We start from the raw sequence: 25,621 nt of genomic DNA on the forward strand, positions 1-25,621 counted from the left end.
CTTATTTTTATTTATTTCAGAGAGGAAGGGAGGGAGAGAGAGATAGAAACATCAATGATAAGAGAGAATCACTGACTGGCTGCCTGCTGCACGCCCCCTACTGGGGGGTCAAGCCTGCAACCTGAGCATGTGCCCTTGACCGTAATGGAACCTGGGACTCTTCAGTCCACAGGCCGACGCTCTATCCACTGAGCCAAACCAGCTAGGGCAATATCTTTATTTTTTATAAGACAGATTCCCAAAGGAGAAATCACTGGGACAAATAATTACTATATTTAAAACTTTGCATATTACACTTATTTGAAAAGCTAGTATATATGCATGGTACAAAATTATAAAGTAGAAAATGGAGGTGCAGTTAAAAGTTAAGTGTCTCCCCTCATTCCTGAGCCCTAATTATTCCAGGTACCTTCCCTGAAGGCACATATTTCAAGTCATCTAAATGCATTACAAGTTGTCAGTTAAGCCAAAGTAGTATACTACGTATATGGTTCTACAGCTTTTGTTTTGTTTTTACAATTTAATATCCTAGGCAAGCATTTTCCATCACAGTAGTTTCCCATTATATGGATGCACCATGATTTTCCAGACAACTCACTCGTGATGGTCACTGAGGTTGTCCAGGCCTTTACTATTATGCACAGGCTGCAAGGGACAGCCTCTGCATGTGCAGCTTCCATTCCCAAAAGCCAGATTGGTTTCTACTTCCACCATCAGGGCACGTGAATGCTTATGTCCCACAGGCTTGTCAGCATGGACTGTACCAATCTTTGAAATGTATGACAATTTGGAGGATGAATCAAAGGTATATTCTTATTTCCACTTGCATTTCCTTGACTGCTAGTGAGAAATGTTTACTGGTCACTTGCATTTCCTCTTCAGTTCATTTTGATCAGTTTTTCCAATGAGCTGTTGGTCTTTTTCTCATTATTCTGAAGGAGACCTTGACATACAGTATTAGAAATATTAATCCTTTAGCAAATGTGTTGCAAATGTTTTTCCCAGTCTCAAATATTACATTTTAAAAGAAATACACTTTAGCTTTACTATCTTACCTCAATGCTCACTTCAGAAATGTTTTTTAAAAATTCACAGCAATTCAAGGACTCAGAAAAAAGACCTTAGAAGTGAGAGGGAACTGGAAGCAATCATAAAACATATCTAAATATCTGCAACAAGTGAAAGTAACTTGGCTCACACAACTGTAGCCACAGGAATTCATCCTCTCCAAGAGCGCCCTCTCTCAGAGGAATGCAAGCTCACGACAACTTTGTTACTAATTTCAAAGGAAAAAATAACTTTATATGAAGAAACCTCATAGACACTACCTTAACTAATTGATTGTGATCAAATGTAACATTATCACTAATGGGACAAACTGACACTTCATGACCATTAATATGATCCACTGAAAAAGGCACTCTATCTCTGAGGTATGAACCCAAAATGAGAGGAGTTCTATTAAAAATAGCTGTCTTCTAATCCTAAAGAAAAATGTCAAGGTCATAAAAGAGAAAGAAAGGATGACAAACTGTTCCAGATTAAAGGAGACAAAAGGAAAGATAAGCAAGTGCTATACAAGGTCCCCATTTGGATCCTGGACCGGGGGGAGGGGGGGGGACGGGGGACGACACGTAGTAAGAGGACATAGTAAGGACAGTTGAATTAATCTAAGTACTGTACAGATAATGGTAGTGTATCAACATTAAATTTCTTTATTTTGAAAACTGTACTGTGGTTATGCAAAAGAATGTTCTTGTTCTTAGAAAACACACACTGAAGTATACGGGAATAAAGAAACAGAATGTTTGCAACTTACTCTCAAATGTTGGGGGAAATGTGTGTACATGCATGCAAGTGTGCAGAATACATACACAGGGAAAAAGGGGGAGGAAATGAGCATACCAAAAATGACAAAGCAAGTAGAACAAAATGCTAACAATTGGTGAAGCTGAGTAAAAGGAATAAAGGAGTGGTTCTTTATACTGTTCTATAAGCTTGAATTACATCAACAGGTTACAAAAAAATAAAAATGACTACACTTCAAGCAAAGTGTCTCCCAACAACCCCAACTTGGATTCAAATTATCAAATATCAGCCTGGCTGGCATGGCTCAGTGGTTGAGCATCAACCTATGAACCAGGAAGTTACAGTTCAATTCATACATAGTCAGGGCATATGCCCTGGTTGCAGGCTCGATCTCCTGGGGGGGTGTACAGGAGGCATGTTTCTCTCTCTCCCTCTCCCTTCTCTGAAACCAATAAAAATATGTTTTTTAAAAAATTACAAAAATATCCCAAAGCATATTTTTAGAGAAAGAAGCTAAGTTTCTTTGCTTTGTCTGTATTACTGACCAAGACAGAGCATGCTTGGAAAAATACAAAAGGTTCTAGATAAAACAGTCCCCTGTAGTTATGAATTCTCAAAGCCCTGGGTACTGCTCAAAAAAAAAATGCAAACAGAGAAAAAAGGAATGGTGGGAAGTATGGATGGGCATGAGGTCAGAGTCCCCTGAGTAGGTGGGAGGTTGAGGGTGGCGGGGGCGGGCAGCTCTAACTTGCTCTTACCATGCCGGAGCCACCGCAGTAGTGGCAATGCTGCACCTTGGTGCCAGGCTCATTCCCCTTGCCATTGCACCGCTCACAGGTATCGGTGATGTTCACAGTGAACTCCTTGTTGACACCCTTGGCAGCTTGATTGAATGTCAAATCCATGATATACTAGAGAAATCAAGGGATGGCCTGTCATCTTTCTTAAAATAGGGGAGGGTACTAGCCAGCAGTTTGCAGTTACTTTACTTTTAAAGACTTAACTTTTTAGAACAAAAATTGAAAAGAAGGTACAGAAATTTCCCACATACACCCTGCCCCCACCCATGTACAATTTCTCCCATCATCATCACTCACCAGAGTGGTACATTTTTTAATCAAGGGTAAACCTACACTGACACATCATAATTACCCAAAGCCAACAGTTTACATTAGGGTTCACTCTTGGTGTTGTATATTACTAGTATATGGGTCTAGACCAGCGGTTCTCAACCTGTGGGTCACGACCCCTTTGGGGGTCGAACGACCCTTTCACACAGGTCGCCTAAATACATCCTGCATATCAGATATTTACATTACGATTCATAACAGTAGCAAAATTACAGTTATGAAGTAGCAACGAAAATAATTTTATGGTTGGGGGTCACCACGACATGAGGAACTGTATTAAAGGGTCGCGGCATTAGGAAGGTTGAGAACCACTGGTCTAGACAAATGCATAATGACAAGCATATACATCATTATAGATCAAAGAGAATATTTTCACTGCCCTAAAAATCCTCTGTGCTCTCCCTATTCATCTCTTCCCTCCCTAGTTACTTTGCAACTGCTCTACTTATCTGTATTCTGCCAAGTAAGAATAGATGGGACTTAACTGTTTATGCCCTACTCCTTAGGATTTTAAAGAGGTAATGTTTGTTTTAAGTAAAAACGCATTTTTCAACAAATTGTTCACAAATAATACTTGTATACAGTCCTTACAAACAGTTCAGATAATCCACAATCATAACTTAAGTCATAAACATTCCCCCTTTCTCTTCAACTCTGAGAATGTCTTATTAGGACATAAATATGGAAGTAGGACTGGGAATGTCTTCCTACTAGATTGAGCTCTCCTAGATAAAATATACCCTAATAATGGACTCTGAGAGCCTTCGGTGCTGCCTGGTTAAGCAACAGTAATACTCAAGTCAAAATAGATGTACAATATACATTACCTATATGATTTTTTAAATTTTTGAATTATTTCTTATCAAAATGGCTGCCTCCAGACCATTCCATTTAAGCTGATTTGCCTTTTCTTTGAGAAACAAAAACTGATAAAATCTGTTTACACCACACTTAGCAGCTAAAATTTGAATGGTTCTTTAAAATGAGCTCACCTCCTGAGGCTGACTGAATACACTCTGGAAATCTCCAAAGGAAGATGATGAGAATTCCCCAAAGATCTTCCTGAAGAGCTCCTCTGGGTCGACGGTGGGGCCTCCTTTCCAGTAGCTCTGCCCAGAGCCACCAGCCCCAGGATCAAAGCCAGTGGAGCCGTAGGCATCATACTGCTTCCTCTTCACTTCATCACTCAGCACCTTCCACAAAAGGCAAGTAGTTAGGTGCTCCCAGGTCTCCGGAGACCCAGGAACAGACACCAAGTACAGACAATGGCACTATTAACATTAAATGTTCTGATTTTGACAATACTGTAGTTATGAGAAAGAATGTTCTTATTCTTAGAAAATACTGAAATACTTGGGAATAGAGAGATACAAAGTCTGTGACTTACTCTCAAAAGGTTGGGGGGCCAATGTACATACACAGAGAGCAGATATATCCTATATATTCTGATATCCTATATATTCTGAACTCTTTGCATGGTCAGAATCTGGGAAGAAGGCCCACTTTTTAAAATTTATTTATTTATTCCTCACCTAAGGATATTTTCTCCATTGCTCTTCAGAGAAAGTAGAAGCGGGAGAGAAACATCAATGTAAGAGAGACAAATCAATTGGTTACCTCCCGCACACACCCCGACTAGGCCTGGGGATTGAACCTGCAACCCAGGTATGTACCTTTGACCAGAAATTGAACCTGAGACCCTTCAGTGCTCAGGCCAATGCTCTAACCACTTAGCAACACTGGTCAGGGCAAGAAGTCCACGTTTAAAGAACTCCGGAATTGTTTAGTAGTTTCATGTTCTGTCCCGGATTACACTTTAAATTCCTCGAGGGCAGTGGTGGTCTTCTACTTTTACAGGATCCACCATCCCCTCCAGAAAGCAATGCCCTAAGTAGGAGGGGGTGATCAAATAGGTGCAGAATTCATCCAGCAAGGTGTTGCCAGATCCAGCTACAAGTCCAAGCTTTGTTAATATAGACTGGACCTTGTTTTTTTGTTGAGATTCCAAGTTAGATCTAGCATGAGACCTGGGAATCTCTTTTTTCTTTAATAAGATGAGCTGGTGCAGGGACAAAGCCTTCATACTGGAACTTAGGACACATCAGGTTGCCCTGTGCAGCACACTCTGATGCATACATGCAGCTGAATGACAGTGACTGCACACACCGGTGGTTCGAGTTACCTCATAGGCTTCTGCCAGCTGGGAAAACTTCTCCTTGGCTTTGGGATCGTCCTTATTTGTGTCTGGGTGATATTTCTTGGCAAGCTATGGGAGGAAATGGTAAATTACTATGAACACAAAATGATTACTAAAACTGAATCCCAAATACCTGTCACAATTTTGTCTCCTTCATAGTAGTTGTCTCTCTATAACTTTATAAAAAATAGCAATAATACAAGGTTTAAGACATCAAAATAAACCATGTCTTCAAATCTGAGGTATGTACACATTTTTCAACTACAACAAATCTCTACCAAAAATAACAATTAATTATTTAGAACTTGAGCACCTTTGTGAAAGATGCAAAATAGTGTATCTGGTACACTTTCATCTATGTAAAAAAGAGAGGAAAATAACTGGATGAATAGATTTTTGGAAGAACATACAATAAACTGGTAACACTGCTACAGGAGGAATATGGATGAATGGAAAAAAAGACTTCAAAAAAAAAAAGAAAGAAAAAAAGACTTCAATGTTTACTACCTTGTACTTTTTGAATTCTGAGTAAGAGGAATATATTCAAAACATACATTTAAATATTAAAAACAAAACTAACTCTTGCTCTTTGGTCTCAGCAGCAGAAGCAAGATGATGAAGGGGACGTCATCGTTCAGCAAGTGCCACAACAAGACGCACACACTGTGCCGCCACAGTGGCTCGAAGCCTACCACCCGTAGAAGTCCACCTACGGCAAGTGTGGTTACCCCGCCAATGCAGGAGGAAGTATAACTGGAGTGCCCAGGCTAAACGACGAAACACTACCGGAACTGGTCACATGAGGCACCTAAAAATTGTGTGCCGTAGATTCAGGCATGGATTCCGTGATGGAACGACACCTAAACCCAAGAGGGCAGCAGTGGCCGCATCCAGTTCATCTTAAGGATTTCAATGATTAGTCATGCAATAAATGTCATGGTTTAAAATGTTTTTAATTAAATTAAATTTTTAAAAAACCTAAATCTCACTTGGCTGTCCTGAGCATACAGGTGTACTGAGCAGCTCTACAACGAAGCCTACCTTCTGGCTGTACTGAGTAGTGCTGTGTGCTTTGTAGGTGTTCACCACTGTTTGCTGGACTCCTGGCCTTCCAAGTTTGGATTACCACAGTCCCTTATGTGACAGCAAGGAGGTGCACAGAAACAGAATCCTAAAGCTGACAGTGTCTGGGGAGGCCGTTTGGCTCCATCACTGCCAGCAGCTGGCTGTTTAATCTGCTTTCTGGAGATGCTGGTCCTCACACCAGCATATGGATGCATGTCAGAGGCTGTGAGCTAAGCACTGAAGGGGGTGGGAGTGGGGGGGAGTGGGTCTCAAGCATGACCAGGCTACAAGGCAAGATATGTCTATCTACTGGCTGGTCCCAAACTCCAAGACAAGATATATTAAAACATGAGACTCGCACAAAGAGCTGAGAGGCTTTTTATAGTCAGAAAGATCTGTACTTTAGTCTCACGTATACCACATATTAGCTGTGTGGCCTTGAATGTGTGTCATAACCTCACCAAGCCTCTTGCCATTAGGATTTATCAAGATCTGAGTCCAGCCTGGCCGGGTATGGCTCAGTGGTTGAGTGTCGACCTATGAACCAAGGGGTCACTGGTTTGATTCCTGGTCAGGGCACATGCCTGGGTTGGGGGCTGGATCCTCAGTGGGGTATGTGCAGGAGGCAGCAGATCAATGATTCTCTCTCATTGTTGATGTTTCTATCTCTCTCTCTCCTTCTCCCTTGCTCTCTGAAATCATTAAAAATGTATTTTTTAAAATGGTCTGAGCCCTAGCTGGTTTGGCTCAGTAGATAGAGCATTGGCCTGTGAATTGAAGGGTCCCGGATTCAATTCCGGTCAAGGGCACATGCCCGGGTTGCAGGCTCAGTCCCCAGTGGGAGGCGTGCAGGTGGCAACCAAACGGTGATTCTCTCTCATCATTGATGTTTCTATCTCTCTCTCCCTTCTCCCTTCCTCTCTAATAAAAATATATATATATAAAAAAAGGAATGAAGTACTTATACATGCAACAACATGGATGAACCTTGAAAATATGCTAAAGTGAAAGAAGACAGTCATTAAAGGCTATATGTTGTATGATTTCATTTCTAGGAAATGTCTGGACCAGGCAAATACATAGATAGAAAGGTTAGCAACTGCAAGGGCAGAGGAGAAAGAATGTGGTCAAAGTGCTAATGGTATGGGGTTTCTTTCTTCTTTTTTTTAAAAAATATATTTTATTGATTTTTTTACAGAGAGGAAGAGAGAAGGATAGAGAGTTAGAAACATCAATGAGAGAGAAACATCGATCAGCTGCCTGCTGCACACCCCCTACTGGGGATGTGCCCGAAACCAAGGTACATGCTCTTGACTGGAATTGAACCTGGGACCCTTCAGTCTGCAGGCCGACGTTCTATCCACTGAGCCAAACCGGATAGGGCTAGGGTTTCTTTTTGAGTTGTTGAAAATGTTCTAAAATTGATTGTGATGATGACTATAGAACTAAATATATTAAAAACCAGTGTACTGTACACTTTTAAAAAAAATTAAGAAAAGGAAGTAGCAATCCAAGCCATAACCTGTTAGGTCTGTCTTGATCAGTACTTGGTTCACATACATTGGCCCTGGAAAATGTTTTTGCTCACACACAAAATTTTTTTTTTCAATTTAAACAATCTTGTAGTAAATTTTTCATAAAGGTAATTTATTTTTGTATTCAATTCATATTTTATTTAAAGATCTCTTCTTAATTCTGATATTGTGGTTTTCCTATTTTTATGGTGTTTAGATGCTCTTTCTCTTACCAACGACATTAATAGATTGTACTTGTTATTTTTTATATATATATATTTTATTGATTTTTTACAGAGAGGAAGGAAGAGGGACAGAGAGCTGGAAACACCGATGAGAGAGTAACATCGATCAGCTGCCCCCCTGCACGCCCCCGACTGGGGATGTGCCCGAAACCAAGGTACATGCCCTTGACCGGAATCGAACCTGGGACCCTTCAGTCCGCAGCCGACGCTCTATCCACTAAGCTAAACCGGTTAGGGCTGTACCTGTTATCTTTAACATCGATATTAGACAGAATACAAAAGTTGGCACTCCTACACTGATGTCCCCATTTTTTATTTTAAATTTTTGATCAGAGCAAAAAATCTGGGAACCACTGGTCTAAATAACACACATGCCACTTTATGAATTGGTCCTAATACATTCTGGGATGTGATGATGGAAATTTCACACTTTCTGAGTTAAGAGAAGAAATAATTCTAAGGCCATAAACTTATATCTGAATGCAAAAAATGACTACCTAATACTTAAACCAGCATGCCTACTACAGAATAAATTTAAGTACAAAACCAGCTATTTTAAAGAAAAGAAAAGGAAAAAAAACACAACCAACTGTGGCCAGGCCAGCATGGTTCGGTGACTGTGTCGACCTATGAACCAGGAGGTCACAGTTCGATTCCCAGTCAGGGCACATGCCCGAGTTGTGGGCTCGATTCCCAAAGTAGGGTGTGCTAGAGGCAGCTGATCAATAATTCTCTCTCATCATTGATGTTTCTATATCTCCCACTCCCTTCCTCTCTGAAATCAATAAAAATATATTTTTAAAAAAAACAGCTGTGAAAAAAAGTTTTTTTAATCTCTTTTCTGAAGCATTAATGGGTACAGTATCATGCACTGAAAAACACAGTCCAACAAAGCCCATCTTTATCATATCATTCTATACCAGTGATGGCGAACTTATGACATGTGTGTCAGAGGTGACACGCGAACTCATTTTTTTGGTTGATTTTTCTTTGTTAAATGGCATTTAAATATATAAAACAAATATCAAAAATATAAATCTTTGTTTTACTATGGTTGCAAATATCAAAAAATTTCTATATGTGACACGGCACCAGAGTTAAGTTAGGGTTTTTCAAAATGCTGACACGCCGAGCTCAAAAGGTTCGCCATCACTGTTCTATACTATCAGCAACCTGTGTCCTATTCGTATGGGCGTATACACATGGCACTAATCAGTATCAGACTAAATCAAGAGCATTCCTTCTACAATCTTGTCTCTAAAAGCTGGCTTTCATACAGACCTGGTAATAGGCTTTCTTGATCTCTTTCTGGCTGGCATTTCGGGGCACTCCTAATATCTGGTAATAATCCTCTTTGGCCAGAGGGGTACTCGTGTGGAAAGAGGCAGTACAAACAAAAGGGTAACTTTTTACTCCTAAAAAAGAAAAAAGAAAAGAAAATCACTCGGGGAATATGCTCAACAAAAGGAAATTGAGTAAACTAGCCAGGGTATACCTGTGAAGTAGCAAACAGATGACAACTTTAGAGCCTGTTCTCCACTGCACTTCAAAAATGGCTAAGGTGCCTGGCTGGTGTGGCTCCATGGCAGAGCGCTAACCTACGAACCAGGAGGTCACGGTTCCATTTCAGGTCAGGGCACATGCCCGGAGTTGTGGGTTAGATCCCCAGTAGGGGGCGTGCAGGAGGCAGCCAATCAATGATTCTCTCATCACTGATGCTTCTCTCTCTCCCTCTCCCTTCCTCTCTGAAATAAATTTAAAAATATATGTATGTGTGTATATATATATATGTGTATATATATGTATGTGTGTGTGTGTGTGTGTGTGTATATATATATTTTTTTTAAATGATTAAGGCCAGCACAGCTGGTGTGGCACAGTGGTTGAGCATCGATCTATGAACCAGAAGGTCACGGTTAGATTCCTGGTCAGGGCACATGCCAGGGTTTCGGGCTCAATCCCCGGTGTGGGGCATGCAGGAGGCAGCCGATCAATGATTCTCTCTCATAATTGATGTTTCTTTTTCTCCCTTCCTCTCTGAAATCAAAAATATATTTTTTAAATGGCTAAGGTCACTGTATACAAAGATTTTAAAACATGTCAATATAAAACTGGGTGGGGCTGATCCTCCAGGATTAAACTACCAATGTAGCTCATTAAACCACCAAAAAAACCGTACCCCAGATGGGGGCTGCACCTGGAGATGATTAAAAAGGGAGTTAGCTCCCGTTACACTGCTTGAGAACGCACCACATGCCAGGTATTTTCATAGACTTTATCTCACTTAATGCTTAGTAACTACTCAGGTTCTTTCCCTCTACCAAGCAACCTTGGATATCTGCTCACGGGGTAGGGTGGTGCCAGACTGTGGTCCCAGGAACAGCAGCAACAGCCTATTACAAACGCACATTTTCAGGTCTTCCCCCTAGCCTGAATCAGAAACTCTGAAGGTGGCTCCCAGCAGGCTGTGTTCAACAAGCCCTCCAGGTGATGATCCTGTTGAATGCTCAAGTTTGGGAACCACTATGTTAATTACATGGTTCTCAGTAGTCTTTAGAGCAGGGGTGGGCAAACTTTTTGACTCGAGGGCCACAATGGGTTCTTAAACTGGACTGGAGGGCCGGAACAAAAGCATGGATGGAGTGTTTGTGTGAACTAATATAAATTCAAAGTAAACATCATTACATAAAAGGGTACGGTCTTTTTTTTTTTTTAGTTTTATTCATTTCAAACGGGCCGGATCCAGCCCGCGGGCCGTAGTTTGCCCATGGCTGCTTTAGAGTCACGCATTTCTCAGAGAATCTAATAAAAGCATTGATCTCCTCCCCTAAAAATAATACATGTATAGACACACAAGACTAAAAAGCTCTGTGCCAGAACCTCTGTTTACCACAGAGCAGACAACCTGAAAGGAATCAAAGCAAAGGCAGGCGGCCATATGCCCTGCCTCTTTTCAGGCCTCTTGCATCAGCAACTAGGTGGAAAGGCCAACAGACACGTCTACTCAACTGCCCTTTGTGCATGAAGCAGAGTGCTAGCATCACTGTCACAAAGTGAAGCCTGGGAGCTGCTCTATAATCTCCCGTGCTGCCTCCTAACACACAACCCATCCTGTGACAATGGGGGAAAAAAAAGGGGGGGGGGAGGTAAGGCAGAAGGGATAAGAGGGTCAAAAATGAAGATCATGAGGCAGCTACGTTTTTAAGTCAAACATTAGTCTGGAGAGGATAAGCTTCTGTATTCACCATTCATTCATTCAGCAAATGCTCACTGAGCCCCTACCAAGCACTAGGCTTTACACTGGGGATATGACAGCAAGCCATTCAAAGGCACTGCCCTCCTGGAGATTATATTTACTCAAGATCTTAACACTGTACCAGGCACTGAGGATATAAGATGAGTAAAAGAGTCAAAACCAATGCCTCCAAGTTCAGCAGTCCCACAGGGGAGTCTGGAAGGCAGTGTGAAGATATATTAGCACAAGGACAGCAGAGTCAGAAATACACAAAAGGTTCACCTCACCAGGGTTTCTCAACCTCCCACAGTAGAGGATGGGATCAGTTTCAGCAGGGGACAGAACTAGGAGCTGTCCTATTGTTGGTGAAAACCATTTTGAGCCCCACCTGCAAATCCCAATGTTGTCGTCCTAACCTCCAGCACCTCAGAGGTGAATGTATTTGGTGATAGGATCTTTGAAACAATCCTGACAAAACACTGACCTTGGACTTCTAGCTTCCAGAACTAGGAAAAAAAGGGAAATATGTTTCTGTTGTTTAAATCACCCAGTTTATAGTACTTTGTTATGGTGACCTTAGCAAACTAATATACCTAGTATGTATTATAGGATGTTTGGTAGCACTCCTGGCCAACTAGTTACCAGTAGCATCACCTACCCCTTCTCCCGCTCTATAGTTGGCAGCTAAAAATGACATTACTAAACATCCCTTGGAGGGTAAAAATCACCCCACTGGCAACCCCATCTAAGAAGTTCAAGAAGGTCTTCTAAGGCTCCTGCTGTTAAGCTGCAGGCTAAGGAGGGGTTAAAATCCATCCAGATTTACCCCGGTCATCCTGGCATTATCTGCAACAGCATCCCCTTTGGCTTTCAAAAGTGCCCTGTTTGGTGACTAAATCATATGATCACCTTTGGTTTAGAGGGAGTGGCTCATTCCTGTGCACTTAGGAACTGCAGGTACTAGACTCCAGACATGTGTGCATGTGCGGCTCCAGCCTCTGTATGGTGTTTGTAGTGATGGTAGAGATGATGGTTAGAGGTGGGGTGATTAGAAATGATGATGGTTAATGGGGCCTAGAAATAAACAGAAGGGCTCTAAGCTATGCTAAGAGTCTAGATTTTATACTGAGGACAATAGGAAGCCACTGCAAGTGTTAAATAGGGAAGCGACCAGGTTTGCATGAGGAAGAGCTCTCAAAAACAAAACAAACAACAAAACAAACAAACAAGGAAGATTGGGACACTACTTAAAATTAATCTGAGCATAAAAGACAACCAGGGTGTTAAGCATATGGAGGAAGGAGGCAAGATAAGGGATAGCCTAGACTCAGTTAGCTGGAGCATTATCCTGTACTCCAAAAGGTTGTGGGATTTCTGACCAGGGCACATACTGGCTAGGGAAATAACTGCCTTCTTTCTGTGCTTGGGAGAAAAGTCAAATTTAAAGTGTTTCTATGTCACCTAATTGTACTACTTGATTTGAGGTGAAGTCGCAGACCAGTATTTGGGAGCTAAGTAGATAACTTTAGATGTGATATCAGAATGCACTCTGAAGGATGCCACCTCTCACCTGATACAAAACATACCTATTTTGGGCTGTGGGCTCTCTTGGGATACCAATAAAAGGCTAGCTGAGCGCAGTTCCTTAATAATGGCTACGTATAAGGCTCAGCACTTAATACTTGTCTGTCTGTCTGTCTGTCTGTCTCTCTCTCTCTCTCTCTCTCACACACACATACACACACACACTGCTCTCCAGCCCAGCCGGTGTGGCTCAGTGGTTGAGCATCAACCCATGAACCAGGAGGTCATGGTTGGATACCCGGTCAGGGCACAAGCCCAGTATTGCAGGCTGGATCCCCAGTAGGGGGTGTGCAGGAGGCAGCTGGTGGATGATTCTCTCTCACCACTGATTTTCTCCCTCTCCCTTCTTCTCTCTGAAATCAATAAAAACATATTTTTTTAAAAATGCTCCCCAACTTGTACAAATGTAATATGAACAATTTGTTGTTGTTGTTGTTGTTGTTAATCCTTACCCAAGGATATTTTTCCATTGATTTTTTTTTAGAAAATGGAAGAGTGAAGGAAAGACAGAGAGAAATACATTGATTGGTTGCCTCCTGCACGCACCCTGACCAGGGCCCGGGCCCAAGAGGAGCCTGCAACCAAAGTATGTGCCCTTGACCAGAATCAAACCCAGGACCATTCGGTCTGCAGACTGATGCTCTATCTACAGAGCCATACCGGCTAGGGCTGTAATATGAATAAATTTATCTACTAATGAACGCATAAATAAGTAGAACAGAAAATGTTAGCAAAATATAAAAATGACCACTTTTACTCATACTGAGAAATATAAAATGACACCACTCCAAACGACTGCTCCATCTATGAGGCAATACAGATGGCAAGAACATTTAAAAAATGGGATAACTTGACCAAAATCAAAGCCAATCTTGTATCCCCAATACCTAGAACAGTGGCTTTGGCATAAGACACTCTCAGTACATACCTGCAAATGAATAAATTTTCAGTTAGGGAAAGAGGCTCAAGGGATTAAATAATTCATACACACACACACACACACACACACACACACATTGGTGGAGGTAAGTGTGCTCACTGTACGAAGTAATCGCAATTACTAATACTTGAATGACAGCATTAACAAAACTGGGACCCAGTAAGAAATTATCTTGTCAGGGCCCTTTAATTACCCACCTTTGTAAGGTTACAGATAGCTTAAATATCATTTACACAAATTCTAGGGGACGGAAACAACTCGCACAATTCAGGCACATTCAGGTTCAATGATTCCTCCTTCCTTCTCTCACAATAATGGAAGCCATCCAACACACAACCTGAAAAACTACCATGGCTAACTAAGCACCTAAAGCCTTAATAAATATTAATTCACTATCACCCGGGCTATTAAGCAGCAGGTTTTGAATCAAAAGTTTTACCACTTTTTAGCTTTGTGATGTTCTAAGTTGTTTAACACCCAAGCCTCAGTTTTTTTTAATCTACAAAATGGAAATAAGTGTCTATCACATGAAAATGTTCATGCTTGGTGCATAGTAAGTGCTCAATAAGTGTTTGTATCTTTAATACAGTTACCAACTTAAGGACTTCTCAAAGAGACTGTTCAGTGTAACCTTCAACTTACACCATGTGGTGGAAAAGCGTGGAAATTATGAAAGTACAGTTCTGGGCTTGGGACAGCTTTTCTGATTCTAACTTTATGACCTTGGGCAGGTCAGTTCCTCTGCTAGAATTTCAACTTCCCATTCTTTAAAATGGGGATGACCATTCCCATCTTGCAGGGTGTCGCTGCTGGGAAATAAGACGAGGTACGAAGTGCCTAGCACAGAGTGGATGCTCCCCGAATGGCAGCGACCTCCTCCCTTCCGTACCGGCTGGAAGGGGCAGGGAAGAGGAAGGAATGGGGACAGGGAGCCGCGGCAGGCAGGAGAGAGGCCTCCAGAGATGTTGACACAGAGGTGAAGGGTCACGGCCCACGGGACGTTGCGCCCCCGCCGCCGGGAGCTCCATGCAGCAAATCTCGTTCACCGAGTAGTCACTGGGGCCTCCTGCTTGCCCGTCTCCCCCAAGCAATTCCGCATGCGCCTCGGAAAACACCCTTCACCCCGCTACTCCCGTAACTGGCGCGAGGTGAGTCCCTCCCTTCCAGGCCTTGGAGCCCATACTCGGGCACCGGAACCTGCCCTCACCTGTGAGGCTGACACCGGGTCTCAATGTCAGTAGCGCCCCTTGGCCGCGAGCTCCCAGGGAAGGCGCGAAAGCAATAACGCTCAGCTTGCGGCCCAGCGACGCCCCCACCACGCCCCCCCTGGGCGGCCGGGCCCCTGTCCCCGCTGCAGCCGGCGGCCGAGGGGTCCCCACAGCCACCAGCAACCAGCGTGTGGAGCACCGCGCCGCCATCTTGGCCCGGGGACACTGCGCCTGCGCCACCCGGCTCTAGGAGGCCTCACGTGGACAACTCGCGCATGCGCCGCGCCGGCGCACCCGGGAGGGGGAGGAGGTGCGGCCCGCTGCACGCGCACGCAGGAATTCAAGCTTGCGCACGTATAGCGGTATCTTAGGCGTCTTCTTGGTAGCCAAAGCTGAAATGAGATTTGCTCTGAAGACTACTACCAGACATAGTTGCCCTGGAGAACCTCGTAATTATGTGCTGGATAATCAAGACTGCACCTTATCTGTATAAGGATGTGGTTGAATGTAGCCGAATGTAACTGTTTGAGGCGCCTGGCAAGGAACAGGACTACAAATCCTGGCATGCCTTGCGGCGTCTGTCGCGCAGATCCCAGCATACAGTGCGCGGCTTCCTTTCTCCTGACCCTGACTTTTGGCATGAGCGTTCCTCACCGGGTGTTTGTACAAGAGCTCGGAGAAGCCTTTCCTCGAGCTCACTTTCTCTGGCTAGTTTCCCACGCGGCTGCCTTTGGTCGCTCAGGTCTCTCCTAAGCATGTTAGTCTCCAAACCAGTAGTTAACTTGCAGGTCGCGGAGTAAGATCCCAGTTCCCCCAAACAAACTTAATAAATGTTGTGAGGCTCTATCTACTACGTGTAGAATGAATGACATAACATCCCTTCGGTGGAGGAGCACAACGATGAGTCGAGAGAGGCAGGCTCCTCAGTAACTCATTGCTATGCTGGTAGGTATTTAAGAGATTGCAGGCACACAGGTAAAAGGGTTTCTCAGAGGTTGAGGGGTTGAGGTGTCAGGGAAGGCATCTGAGAAGAATCGTTCCGGTTTAAAAAAAAAAAAAAAAGTGAGTCAGGTAGGCGTTGCGGTGAAGAGTATTCCAAGGAGCAAGAGGTTCAAAAGCAGATGTCTAGAGATGGAAAGTGCGTACCCTGTTAGCTTAAACCCTAAACTTAGGGTGTGTGATGGGGATGAGGCCGGAAAGGTAAACCTTGCCTATTAAATCTGCACACTCCCACCACCACCACAAATAATAGAAAGGGAACCTGAAGATTCATGAATGGATTTAAGATGATCTATGCTCTTTGCCTCTCTCCCCATTGTACACTGAATTTTTGTGTATGTGTATGTTAATCCATAGCTTTCATCAATAAAATTCTCCACAGGCTCTGAGATTCAAAGAAGTTTAAAAACCACTGCCCAGACCCTGGCCAGGTAGCTCAGTTGGTTGAAGCATCCTCCAGATACGCCAGGGTTTCAGGTTCAGTACCTAGTCAGGGCAAATGCAAGAATCAATCAAGGGTATGGATTCAGTCCCCAGTCAGGGCTCATATAAGAATCAAGCAATGGACACATAAATAAGTGGAACAACATATCGATGTTTTTCTCCCTTCTTCTCTCTAAAATCAATCAATCCATCAAAAATAAATAAATAAATAAATAAAACAACCACACACTGGCCCAGTGAAGGACAGTTACAAAGCTATTGTAAAATGCAAGGAATAGTTGAGAATTTGGTCTAGGGAACAGAGCACTGAGGTGAGCAAGGGACATTTTAGACAAAAAAGGAAAGGGGTGTCATGGGGATGAAAATGAGTAAAAGAGCTCTTTTAATATATTCAACCAATATTAAAATGTTTCCAGCATAGTGGTTAAGAGTATGGGCTCTGGAGTCACACTGCCTGGGACTGAATCCCAACTCTGCCCCATTACCAGCCATGTATCCGTAGGTAACTGATTTTACCTATGTGCCTCAGTTTCCTTTCTCTAAAATGGAGACATAACAGTAAGTACCACTAAGGATCATCTGAAGAGTGAGATAACCATGTAAAAGCTTCATATAGTACTTGGCACATAATAAATGTTCAGTATACCTAGTATATTAGTCCTGCCCGGGCAGTATGGCTCAGAGGTTGAGCATGGACCCATGAACTAGGAGGTCACTGTTGGATTCCTGATCAGGGCACATGCCCGGGGTTTTGGGCTCAATCCCTAGTAGGGGGCATGCATGAGGCAGCCAATCGATGATTCTCTCTCATCATTGATGTGTCTATCTCTCTCCCTTCCTCTCTCTGAAATCAATAAAAAAAGTATTAAAATATTCCTTACCATTATATATGCCAAGCAGAGCTCAGACACAGTTACTTCCCACAGGGAGCCCAAAACCTACAGGGACAGAATGGGGGGAGGGTGTTGGTTGGGAATAAAAACTTTCAGGAATAAAAACTGAGAACAAGCCCTGGCTGGTGTTGCTCAGTGGATAGAGCATCGGCCTGTGGACCAAAGGGTCCCAGGTTCGATTCAGGTCAAGGGCACATGTCTGGGGTTGCGGCTCGATCCCCAGTAGGGGGCTTGCAGGAGGCAGCCAATCAATGATTCTCTCTCATCATTGATATTCTATCTCTCTCTCCCTCTCCCTTCCTCTCTGAAATCAATAAAAATATATTTTTTTAAAAAACAACTGAGAACAAGAGGCAAAGGAACTTGCATTTACCACCTCCGGATGAGTTAGGAACTAGAGCAGAGCTCACTAATATGAAAACTTTGTCTGTCTTGTAACTTCCTCATTTTGGGGTATTTTAGTTTCCCCCTCCCCCGTCTATTTCCCCATGGTGATTTTTAATTTTTACAAATGTTTTACAATTACAGTTGACATTCAATATTATTTTATATTAGTGTCAGTTGCATAGTCCCCATAGTTATTAACAGTAAAAATCCTTCACATTGGAAGGATGGGTGTGTTCTTGTTTTAGGGGATAGCAAGAAGGCTGATTATTCTTTGCTTTTAGGAAGGAGAGAACCCCAAGGTAATGGAGTGGGTGATGGTGGCTACTAATGGACCCATCCTAAGCTTGTTAGCAAAAACTGGAATGAGCACACAGGCCACAGGAACCCACACTCCCAGGCAGGATAAGTTGTGTGCCTTCCCCCTCCCCCCACTCCCTTCTCCAGTCTAAAGCCGAAAACTTTAGCTTTAAAGAGAAACAAATGTTATTTGCAAAAGGCACACAGGTTTCTCAAGCATCTCCCTCCCTGCCCTTTTCATTTTAATGTTCCACTGGACCCTTGCTGCTCCCCTGAGGTAGTGAGATCTGTGAGAGCTGGCAGGAAGTTTTAAGTATGCTCTACTCCAGCCGTGGGCAAACTACGGCCCCCGCGGGCCGGATCCGGCCCGTTTGAAATGAATAAAACTAAAATAAAAAAAAAGACCGTACCCTTTTATGTAATGATGTTTACTTTGAATTTATATTAGTTCACACAAACACTCCATCCATGCTTTTGTTCTAGCCCTCCGGTCCAGTTTAAGAACCCATTGTGGCCCTCGAGTCAAAAAGTTTGCCCACCCCTGCTCTACTCTGTAATATCCTGCAGATACTGACTGTCCAAGGTACAATGGGACTGGTAAAGTCCATGGCTAATCCATGGGAGGACTGCTTACCTCCTCATGTGAGGAACCCTTTCAGGGAGGGCAGAAGGTCCTCAGTCAGTCTCTTCAAAAGCAATAAAAGCTAGCTCACAATTTCTCCAGTTGTAGCATTTCCTTTCCTCCCCAGGAGAGTAGGGGATGATTCCAAGGGGGTGTGAAATGCGTAACCCAGATGTTCCCGGACATGACATCTGCAGTGTCTGCAGCTCCCTGCAGAAGAAGGAGGTGAACTGTGTCCTCCTCTCAGTTGCCTGGGTTTTCTGTGCTAATGATTTCCTAAAAGGCCCTTTAAACAACAGGTGGCTCCAGTTCGAAGCTAAATATTCTTCTGCCCAAACTAGGCTTAAACTAATGTTTTGCAAACCTGAAAAATGAAAGGAACTTTCTCCAAGGAAAAAAGAAAGATCACAGACACTGAGAATAAAGTTCTGGATCCTCTGGCAATCAGTAGACTCCAATGTGAAAAGCATCACCTTAGAAAAGAATGATCTTTTCTTTTAATATAGTGTTATTGGTTTCAGAGCAGGTGAGGGAGAGAGAGAGAGAGAAACATCAGTGATGGGAGAGAATCATTGATTGGCTGTCTCCTGCATGCCCCCTACTGGAGCTCGAGCCCACAAGTGGGCATGTGCCCTTGACCGGATTCGAAGCCAGGACCCTTCAGGCCGAAGGCTGATGCTCTATCCACTGAGCCAAACCAGCTAGGGCAAGAATGGTCTTTTCTATGAAACTGCCCTTTAGTTGTGAATTATCATTTTGTGTTTCTGTTAAAATATTTTGCAAGTTACTGCAAAAAAAAAAATCAAAACAGCTCTCAGTGGGCTTAAGCTGGTTTTGCTTAGTGTGTGGACTGAAGGATCCCGGGTTCGATTCCAGTCAAGGGCATATACCGTGGTTGCAGGCTTCTCCCCAGCCCGGGCCCTGGTCAAGCCTCGTGCAGAGGCAACTAATCGATGTGTTTCTCTCTGTCTTTCCCTCTCTCTTCCATTCCCTCGAAAAATCAATGGAAAAATATCCTCGGGTGAGGATTGAAAAACAGAACAAAACAAAACAAAAAACCTCAGCTCTGGCTGGGTGGCTCAGTTGGTTGGAGTGTAGTCCCTTACATTAAAAAGTTATAGGTTCAATCCCTGGTCTGGGTGCATATGGGAGGCAACCAATCTGTGTTCTTCACATTGATGTTTCTCTCTCTCTTACTCTCTCTCTAAAATCAATTTTAAAAAAAATCCATGGGTGAGAATTAAAAACAAAAACAAAAACCAGCCCTAACCGGTTTGGCTCAGTGGATAGAGCCTCGGCCTGCGGACTGAAAGGTCCCAGGTTCGATTCCAGCCAAGGGCATGTACCTTGGTTGTGGGCACATCCCCAGTGGGAGGTGTGCAGGAGGCAGCTGACCAGTGTTTCTAACTCTATCCCTCTCCCTTCCTCTCTGTGAAAAATTAATAAAATATATTTTAAAAAAAATAAAAAATAAAAAATAAAAACCAATCATTAGGTGTAGTAGTAAAACTTCAGAGCTCCAACAACACATGGGTATACCTCCATTTGAGAAACAACAAAGTCATGATGTAAGGGAGAATTATGAGTGTTTTTCCCAATTTTTGAAATGTATTTTGTTGCATATTGTTTGTTTCCTATGCTAAGATAACTGCACATGCCTTTCTGCTCCAGCTCTTGAAATGAACAAGGCAGGGCTTACCTATAAAAATGTTTTCAATGTGCATCTTTAAAAATATATACATATACATTTTTTTTATTGATTTCAGAGAGGAACAGAGAGGGAGAGAGAGAGAGAAACATCAATAATGAGAGAGAATCATTGATTGGCTGCCTCCTGTGCACCCCACACTGGGGATGGAGCCCGAAACCAGGGCATATGCCCTGACCGGAATCAAAGCGTGACCTCCTGGTCCATAGGTCGACGCTCAACCACTGAGCCGCCAGGCCAATGTGCATCTTTTTTTTTTTTTTGCATTTTTTTTTTTAAGTTGGGATGTTTATTACTTTTTCTACCGGCAGCATGAAAATCACTGGAAACAGTACTTTTGTCTTTTCAAATAATCTGCATTAAAGTCATACTTTTCCAAATAATTGAAATAGAAGATAAAATTCAGTTTAAAAATCCTCAAAATATTTAGATATCAAAGACAGAAATACTGATTTTTTTTATTCCATTAATGATGAGAACAAGAGATCCAGTTTAATCAAGATCTGACATTTATAAATTTTAAGCATTTAAGTGAGCTAAAAGATCAAAGGATTAATATCAATTACAGGTAGAGATCATCTGTGTGTTTTCTAGATTCATTATGGTAGCTATGCATGCGGGTCATCACAGGAGTTCTCAGATCCAGTGTCAAATAATGGGATTTGGCCCAAATGCTCTTGACAACATCTTTATTTAACAGGTGCAGGTAGGGGGCGTTTATGAATCCTTGCAGTAAAGACAAGACGGACTGGACTGCTGCCCAATGTGCACTGAGCCAGTCAGGGTGCTGCTCTACGTTCCTCATGCTCAGGGTTTCCATGGAAATAAAGGCAGAAGCAGAAATGTGTGCACAAGCCACAGCATCCTCTTCATTTGGTCTCCTGTGCTTTCTTTGCATTCTGTTTTTCTTTTACCTTTTCTACTAGTGGTATTACCTGCTGGTGTTCTGCTAACATCTTTAACAATTCCATAATGAATGGCAGGTAATTATGTTTCCTTCTGATATTTTCAATCTTATATCTTTTTACTTTCTGTACTTCTTCTTCAATGAGCATGTGATTTTTGGCGAGTTATGACTGAATAGCACTTAGTATACTACCCTGATCTGTATCCATGGGTTCCTCCTCAGCAAGTCATCTCTGTAACTCTGCTATCTTCTGTTCATATATCATTTTTCTGTCAGACACGATGGCCATTAAGTTAAATCGAATTTCACCTTCACTGTACTTCTGAATCCTCTTCTCTGTGACAGGCCTCACGGCGCTGATCCAGTCATCCTGACGGCAGGCCCCTAAGTTAATCGGTCCCTCCCGAAGTCCATCCAGTTCCAATGTGCATCTTAATAAACCATTTCAGGGCCAGATAATTAAATCTAAGGAACTAAATCTAAGGCACTGAAGCTGCTTCATCTATCTCTCTCTTGCAAAAACTCTGATCTATGGAAACCACTGACTTTAGAAAAAATTAAGGGAACATCCTACAGAAAATGTCTTCATTGGTGTCATAGGTTTTTTTTTTTTTATCCTCACCCAGGGATATGTGTGTTTTTTTCCCCCCACTAATTTTGAGAGAGAGAGAGAGAGAGACATCAATGTGAGAGAGAAACACCCATTGGTTACCTTCTGTAAATGTCCCCACATCCTAGGTATGTGCCCTGACCAGGAATTAAACCCAAAACCTTTTGGTCTATAGGACAATGCTCCAACCAACTGAGCAACCTGGCCAGGGATAGTGTCATAGTTTAAAATAAGAATACATCTTAAGGCTCTTTGATGCTTTTGTACAGGTTTTTGCCTTTTTCCTTGCTGGTCATTTTTCTTTCTGCTAATGTTTCTTTCTTCAGTTACATGAAGTACTTTGAATTTTCTAAAATGAGGACTTCAGCCATAACCGTTTGGCTCAATGGACAGAGCATCGGCCTGCGGACTCAAGGGTCCCAGGTTCGATTCCAGTCAAGAGCATGTACCTTGGTTGCAGGCACATACCCAGTAGGGAGTGTGCATGAGGCAGCTGATCGATGTTTCTCTCTCACTGATGTTTCTAACTCTCTATTCCTCTTCTGGTGGTAAACATGCAAAATGACATGCAATGACTATTAAGCACTTATGCAGAAGTGGCCTCCAAAATTCTTGTTATATATAATAAAAGAGGGATATCCTGTGAAATTGAAATCATCCTGCCATTTACCAAGCTAACCAGACATTCTCATATTGCTGGCACTTGACCCACATTTGATAGACTGCCTTTTGGAGTTGAGAGGTGTCTTCCAGGGTTCTTAAAGGCAGTGAAATGGAATTACTAGGAGCATAAAGGAACAAAGCTGGTTATTCATAGGCTCATGGGACTGGAAGGAATCTTAGAGATGTCAGTTCAACTTTGCAATTCATGAAGTAATTTATTGTGCTCAAGTTTGCAGCAGCCTTAGAGCTCTGAACTTTCTACTAGAAAGAATCACTTTCTACAGCCAGAATGGATCTAAGAACATGTAAGATGGTCACTCTCTGGGTCTTCATGTCATTTTGGCCTTTCCTTCTCCCCTGCTGTGGAGCTCAGGTTGGTCACTGTGGGAATGGGGAAGAGGACACTCTCCAACGCTGCTTCTACCAGCCCCCAGTTTGTGGAAATACAGTCACATGATCTAGCACAGCCAGGTCATGGCTTCTCTCTCTCCTGTGAGTGAAGATCAGGGGTTTTGTTTTTCAAGAGAGGCAGAAATCCAAACTTTTAGGAAGTGTCCCAATTTTTAAAACACTAAGTGAACCAACTAAAACATACTAGTATATATGGACCAGATTTAGCCTAGGTTACCTCTGTGGATGAAAGACTTTCTCACTTGATGACGGTGCCTGTTTAGGCAAAAAACAAAAGCAAATTTAGGGATAACAATGAAGTGACATAAAGCAAATATGGGAGGTTTACATAAACTTTGCAATAGTTGTATAGTTGATTTATATTTTAAAAATTTTGTGAGAAAAGGCACATAAAATTTACCTTCTTAAGAATATCTGTTGTACAACCCTGTAAATGTCCTTAAGACTACTAAACTGCACACTTTAAAATGGTAAACCTTGCCCTGGCCAGGTAGGTCAGGTGGTTACAGCATCACCCTGATATACCAAGGTTTCCAGTTTGATGACCTCAGAGCACGTACAAGAATCAACCAATGAATGCATAAATAAGTGGAACAACAAATCAGTGTTTCTCTCTCAAATCAATAAATAAAATTTAAGCCCGGCCAGCATGTCTCAGTGGTTGGGCGTCAACCTATGAATCAGGAGGTCAAGGTTCCATTCCCAGTCAGGGCACTTGCCCATTGTGGGGCGGGCAAGAGACAGCTGATCAATGATTCTCTTTCATCACTGATGTTTCTATCTCTCCCTCTCCCTTCCTCTATGAAATCAATAAGAATATATATTTTTAAAAATATATTTTATTGATTTTTTTACAGAGAGGAAGAGAGAGAGACAGAGAGTCAGAAACATCGATGAGAGAGAAACATCGATCAGCCACCTCCTGCACATCCCCCACTGGGGATGTGCCCGCAACCCAGGTACATGCCCTTGACCGGAATCGAACCTGGGACCTTTCAGTCCGCAGGCCGACGCTCTATCCACTGAGCCAAACCGGTTTCGGCAGAATATATTTAAAAAAAATAAATAAAAATAAAAAAAAAATGGTAAATTTTGTTACATCTTTTTACCACAATTTTAAAAAAAGAAAAGAAAAAGAAGCAATAGCTATACATCACAACCAACTCAAGACTGAACTGATGGTGCCTGTTCCAGAGCTGCTGGAATTTAAGTCTCATGTGCTATGAGAAAGCTGCCAGACTGCATAGAATTCCAAATCCTAGGCTTTAGTCAACAATACTGAACTCCTATTTTTATTTTTTTTAAATATAGTTTTATTGATTTCAGAGAGGAAGGGAGAGGGAGAAACAGAAACATCAATGATGAGAGTCATTAATCTGCTGCCTCCTGCACGCCCCACACTGGGGGCCGAGCCCACAACCTGGGCATGTACCCTGATCAGAACGGTGACTTCCTGGTTCATAGGTCCATACATGCCAGCTGGGCTGACCTCCTATTTTAGTTTATGGAGAACAAAGTTACTCTTAACTCACTTAGTAGGATACTGGTAAGTTGCCTCTTTGTCCTCACTGAACTGAAAAGAGAACTTGCATTTTGGTATCCATCTGTGCCCATTGCCAGGCCAAGCTTTCATTATCATCCTGTGTACAGCCTACCCCAGTGAAGCTCTGTCTGCGGCAGGCTATGCAAAGGAAATTTTCACAGCAGTTGGCATTTCCAACCAATTATTCCCATTCCTCAGATCAAAGTCCGTTTTTCAGACACACCTAAGCAGGTATCTGTCCTTATTCAGAAAGCATATTCTGGAATCATGGAGTCAATTTTTATTTATTTATTTTTAAAAATATTTTTATTGTTTTCAAACAGAGGAAGGGAGAGGGAGAGAGAGACAGAAACATCAATGATGAGAAAGAATCAATGATGAGAAAGGATCGGCTGCCTCCTGCACGCCCCACACGGGGGACCGAGTCCGCAACCCGGGCATGTGCCCTGACCGGGAACCGAACCTGGGACCCTTTAGTCCGCAGGCCGAAACTCTATCCACTGAACCAAACCAGCTAGAGTAGAGTCAATTTTTAAAGTAAGAGAAATGCTTGTGCAATGAATGAATGGCCTCAGGTGAAATGAACCCGCTCTCTTTTCTCCTGAGTTGTCCTGGACTAAATAAGTAAGCACCGCCGGTTGGGCACATTTACTATTTAAAGGATTCGCCATTGCCCTTATCTTTTGCCCCTTCCGCTTATCTGTAAATGATACATTGATTTACTTAGAGGAGTCCCGCCTCATAGCGCCCAAGGCCTGAAGCCAAGGCATGCCCTAATAAGGGGAAGCTGAAGGCCCCATCCCTCCCGCAGAGACCACCTGGCCTCAGCAGGGTGGGTGGGATGCAGAGGCTGTAGGGTAGACCCACAGGCTGTAGGACAAGGATTTGAGTCAGACCTGGGCTCCTGTTCCCCCGCTGCCATTCACCATCTGTGCGACTTGGACCGAGTTCCCGTCCCTGAAATGCAGCTAGTAGTTCATTCCGGCCCTCACTTCTCCCCGGGAGGGCGCGGCGCGGCGCCCCGCCCCCTGGAAAGCCTCGGCGGGCAAATCCCTGCACACAAAATTGCGGCTGCAGCCCCTAGTCCCCACGCACGCGCCGCTTGGCCGGGGGCGGTCAGCGCACGTACGTGACCTCCCCACTCGCGCCGTCGGCCCCTTTGCCATCCGGTCCCGGCCTCGGCGGGCGATCGAGCAGCGATTGGTCGGGG

At 43.1% G+C, this 25,621-nt stretch overlaps 1 protein-coding gene and 1 pseudogene across 2 annotated transcripts in view; one reads left to right on the top strand and one right to left on the bottom strand.

Annotated features, from left to right (window-relative positions):
- DNAJA3 (DnaJ heat shock protein family (Hsp40) member A3) overlaps positions 1-15,193 on the bottom strand; it is a 35,827-nt gene extending 20,634 nt beyond the window's left edge. For both annotated transcript variants that reach the window (XM_006090414.3, XM_006090413.3), the window contains exons 1-5: positions 14,927-15,193; positions 9,242-9,375; positions 5,122-5,205; positions 3,932-4,132; positions 2,568-2,720 (exon numbers count right to left, since the gene is read on the bottom strand). In XM_006090414.3, coding sequence (XP_006090476.1) covers positions 2,568-2,720; positions 3,932-4,132; positions 5,122-5,205; positions 9,242-9,375; positions 14,927-15,137 — 783 coding nt within the window. In that variant the 5' untranslated portion in view covers positions 15,138-15,193. The remainder of the gene's footprint in view (positions 1-2,567; positions 2,721-3,931; positions 4,133-5,121; positions 5,206-9,241; positions 9,376-14,926) is intronic.
- On the top strand, positions 5,749-6,045 carry LOC102418352 (annotated as a pseudogene).
- Positions 15,194-25,621: the final 10,428 nt, after the last annotated feature.

The sequence above is a fragment of the Myotis lucifugus genome, unplaced genomic scaffold (genome assembly GCF_000147115.1).
Source record: "Myotis lucifugus unplaced genomic scaffold, Myoluc2.0 scaffold_72, whole genome shotgun sequence".
Classification (NCBI taxonomy): Eukaryota; Metazoa; Chordata; class Mammalia; order Chiroptera; family Vespertilionidae; genus Myotis; species Myotis lucifugus.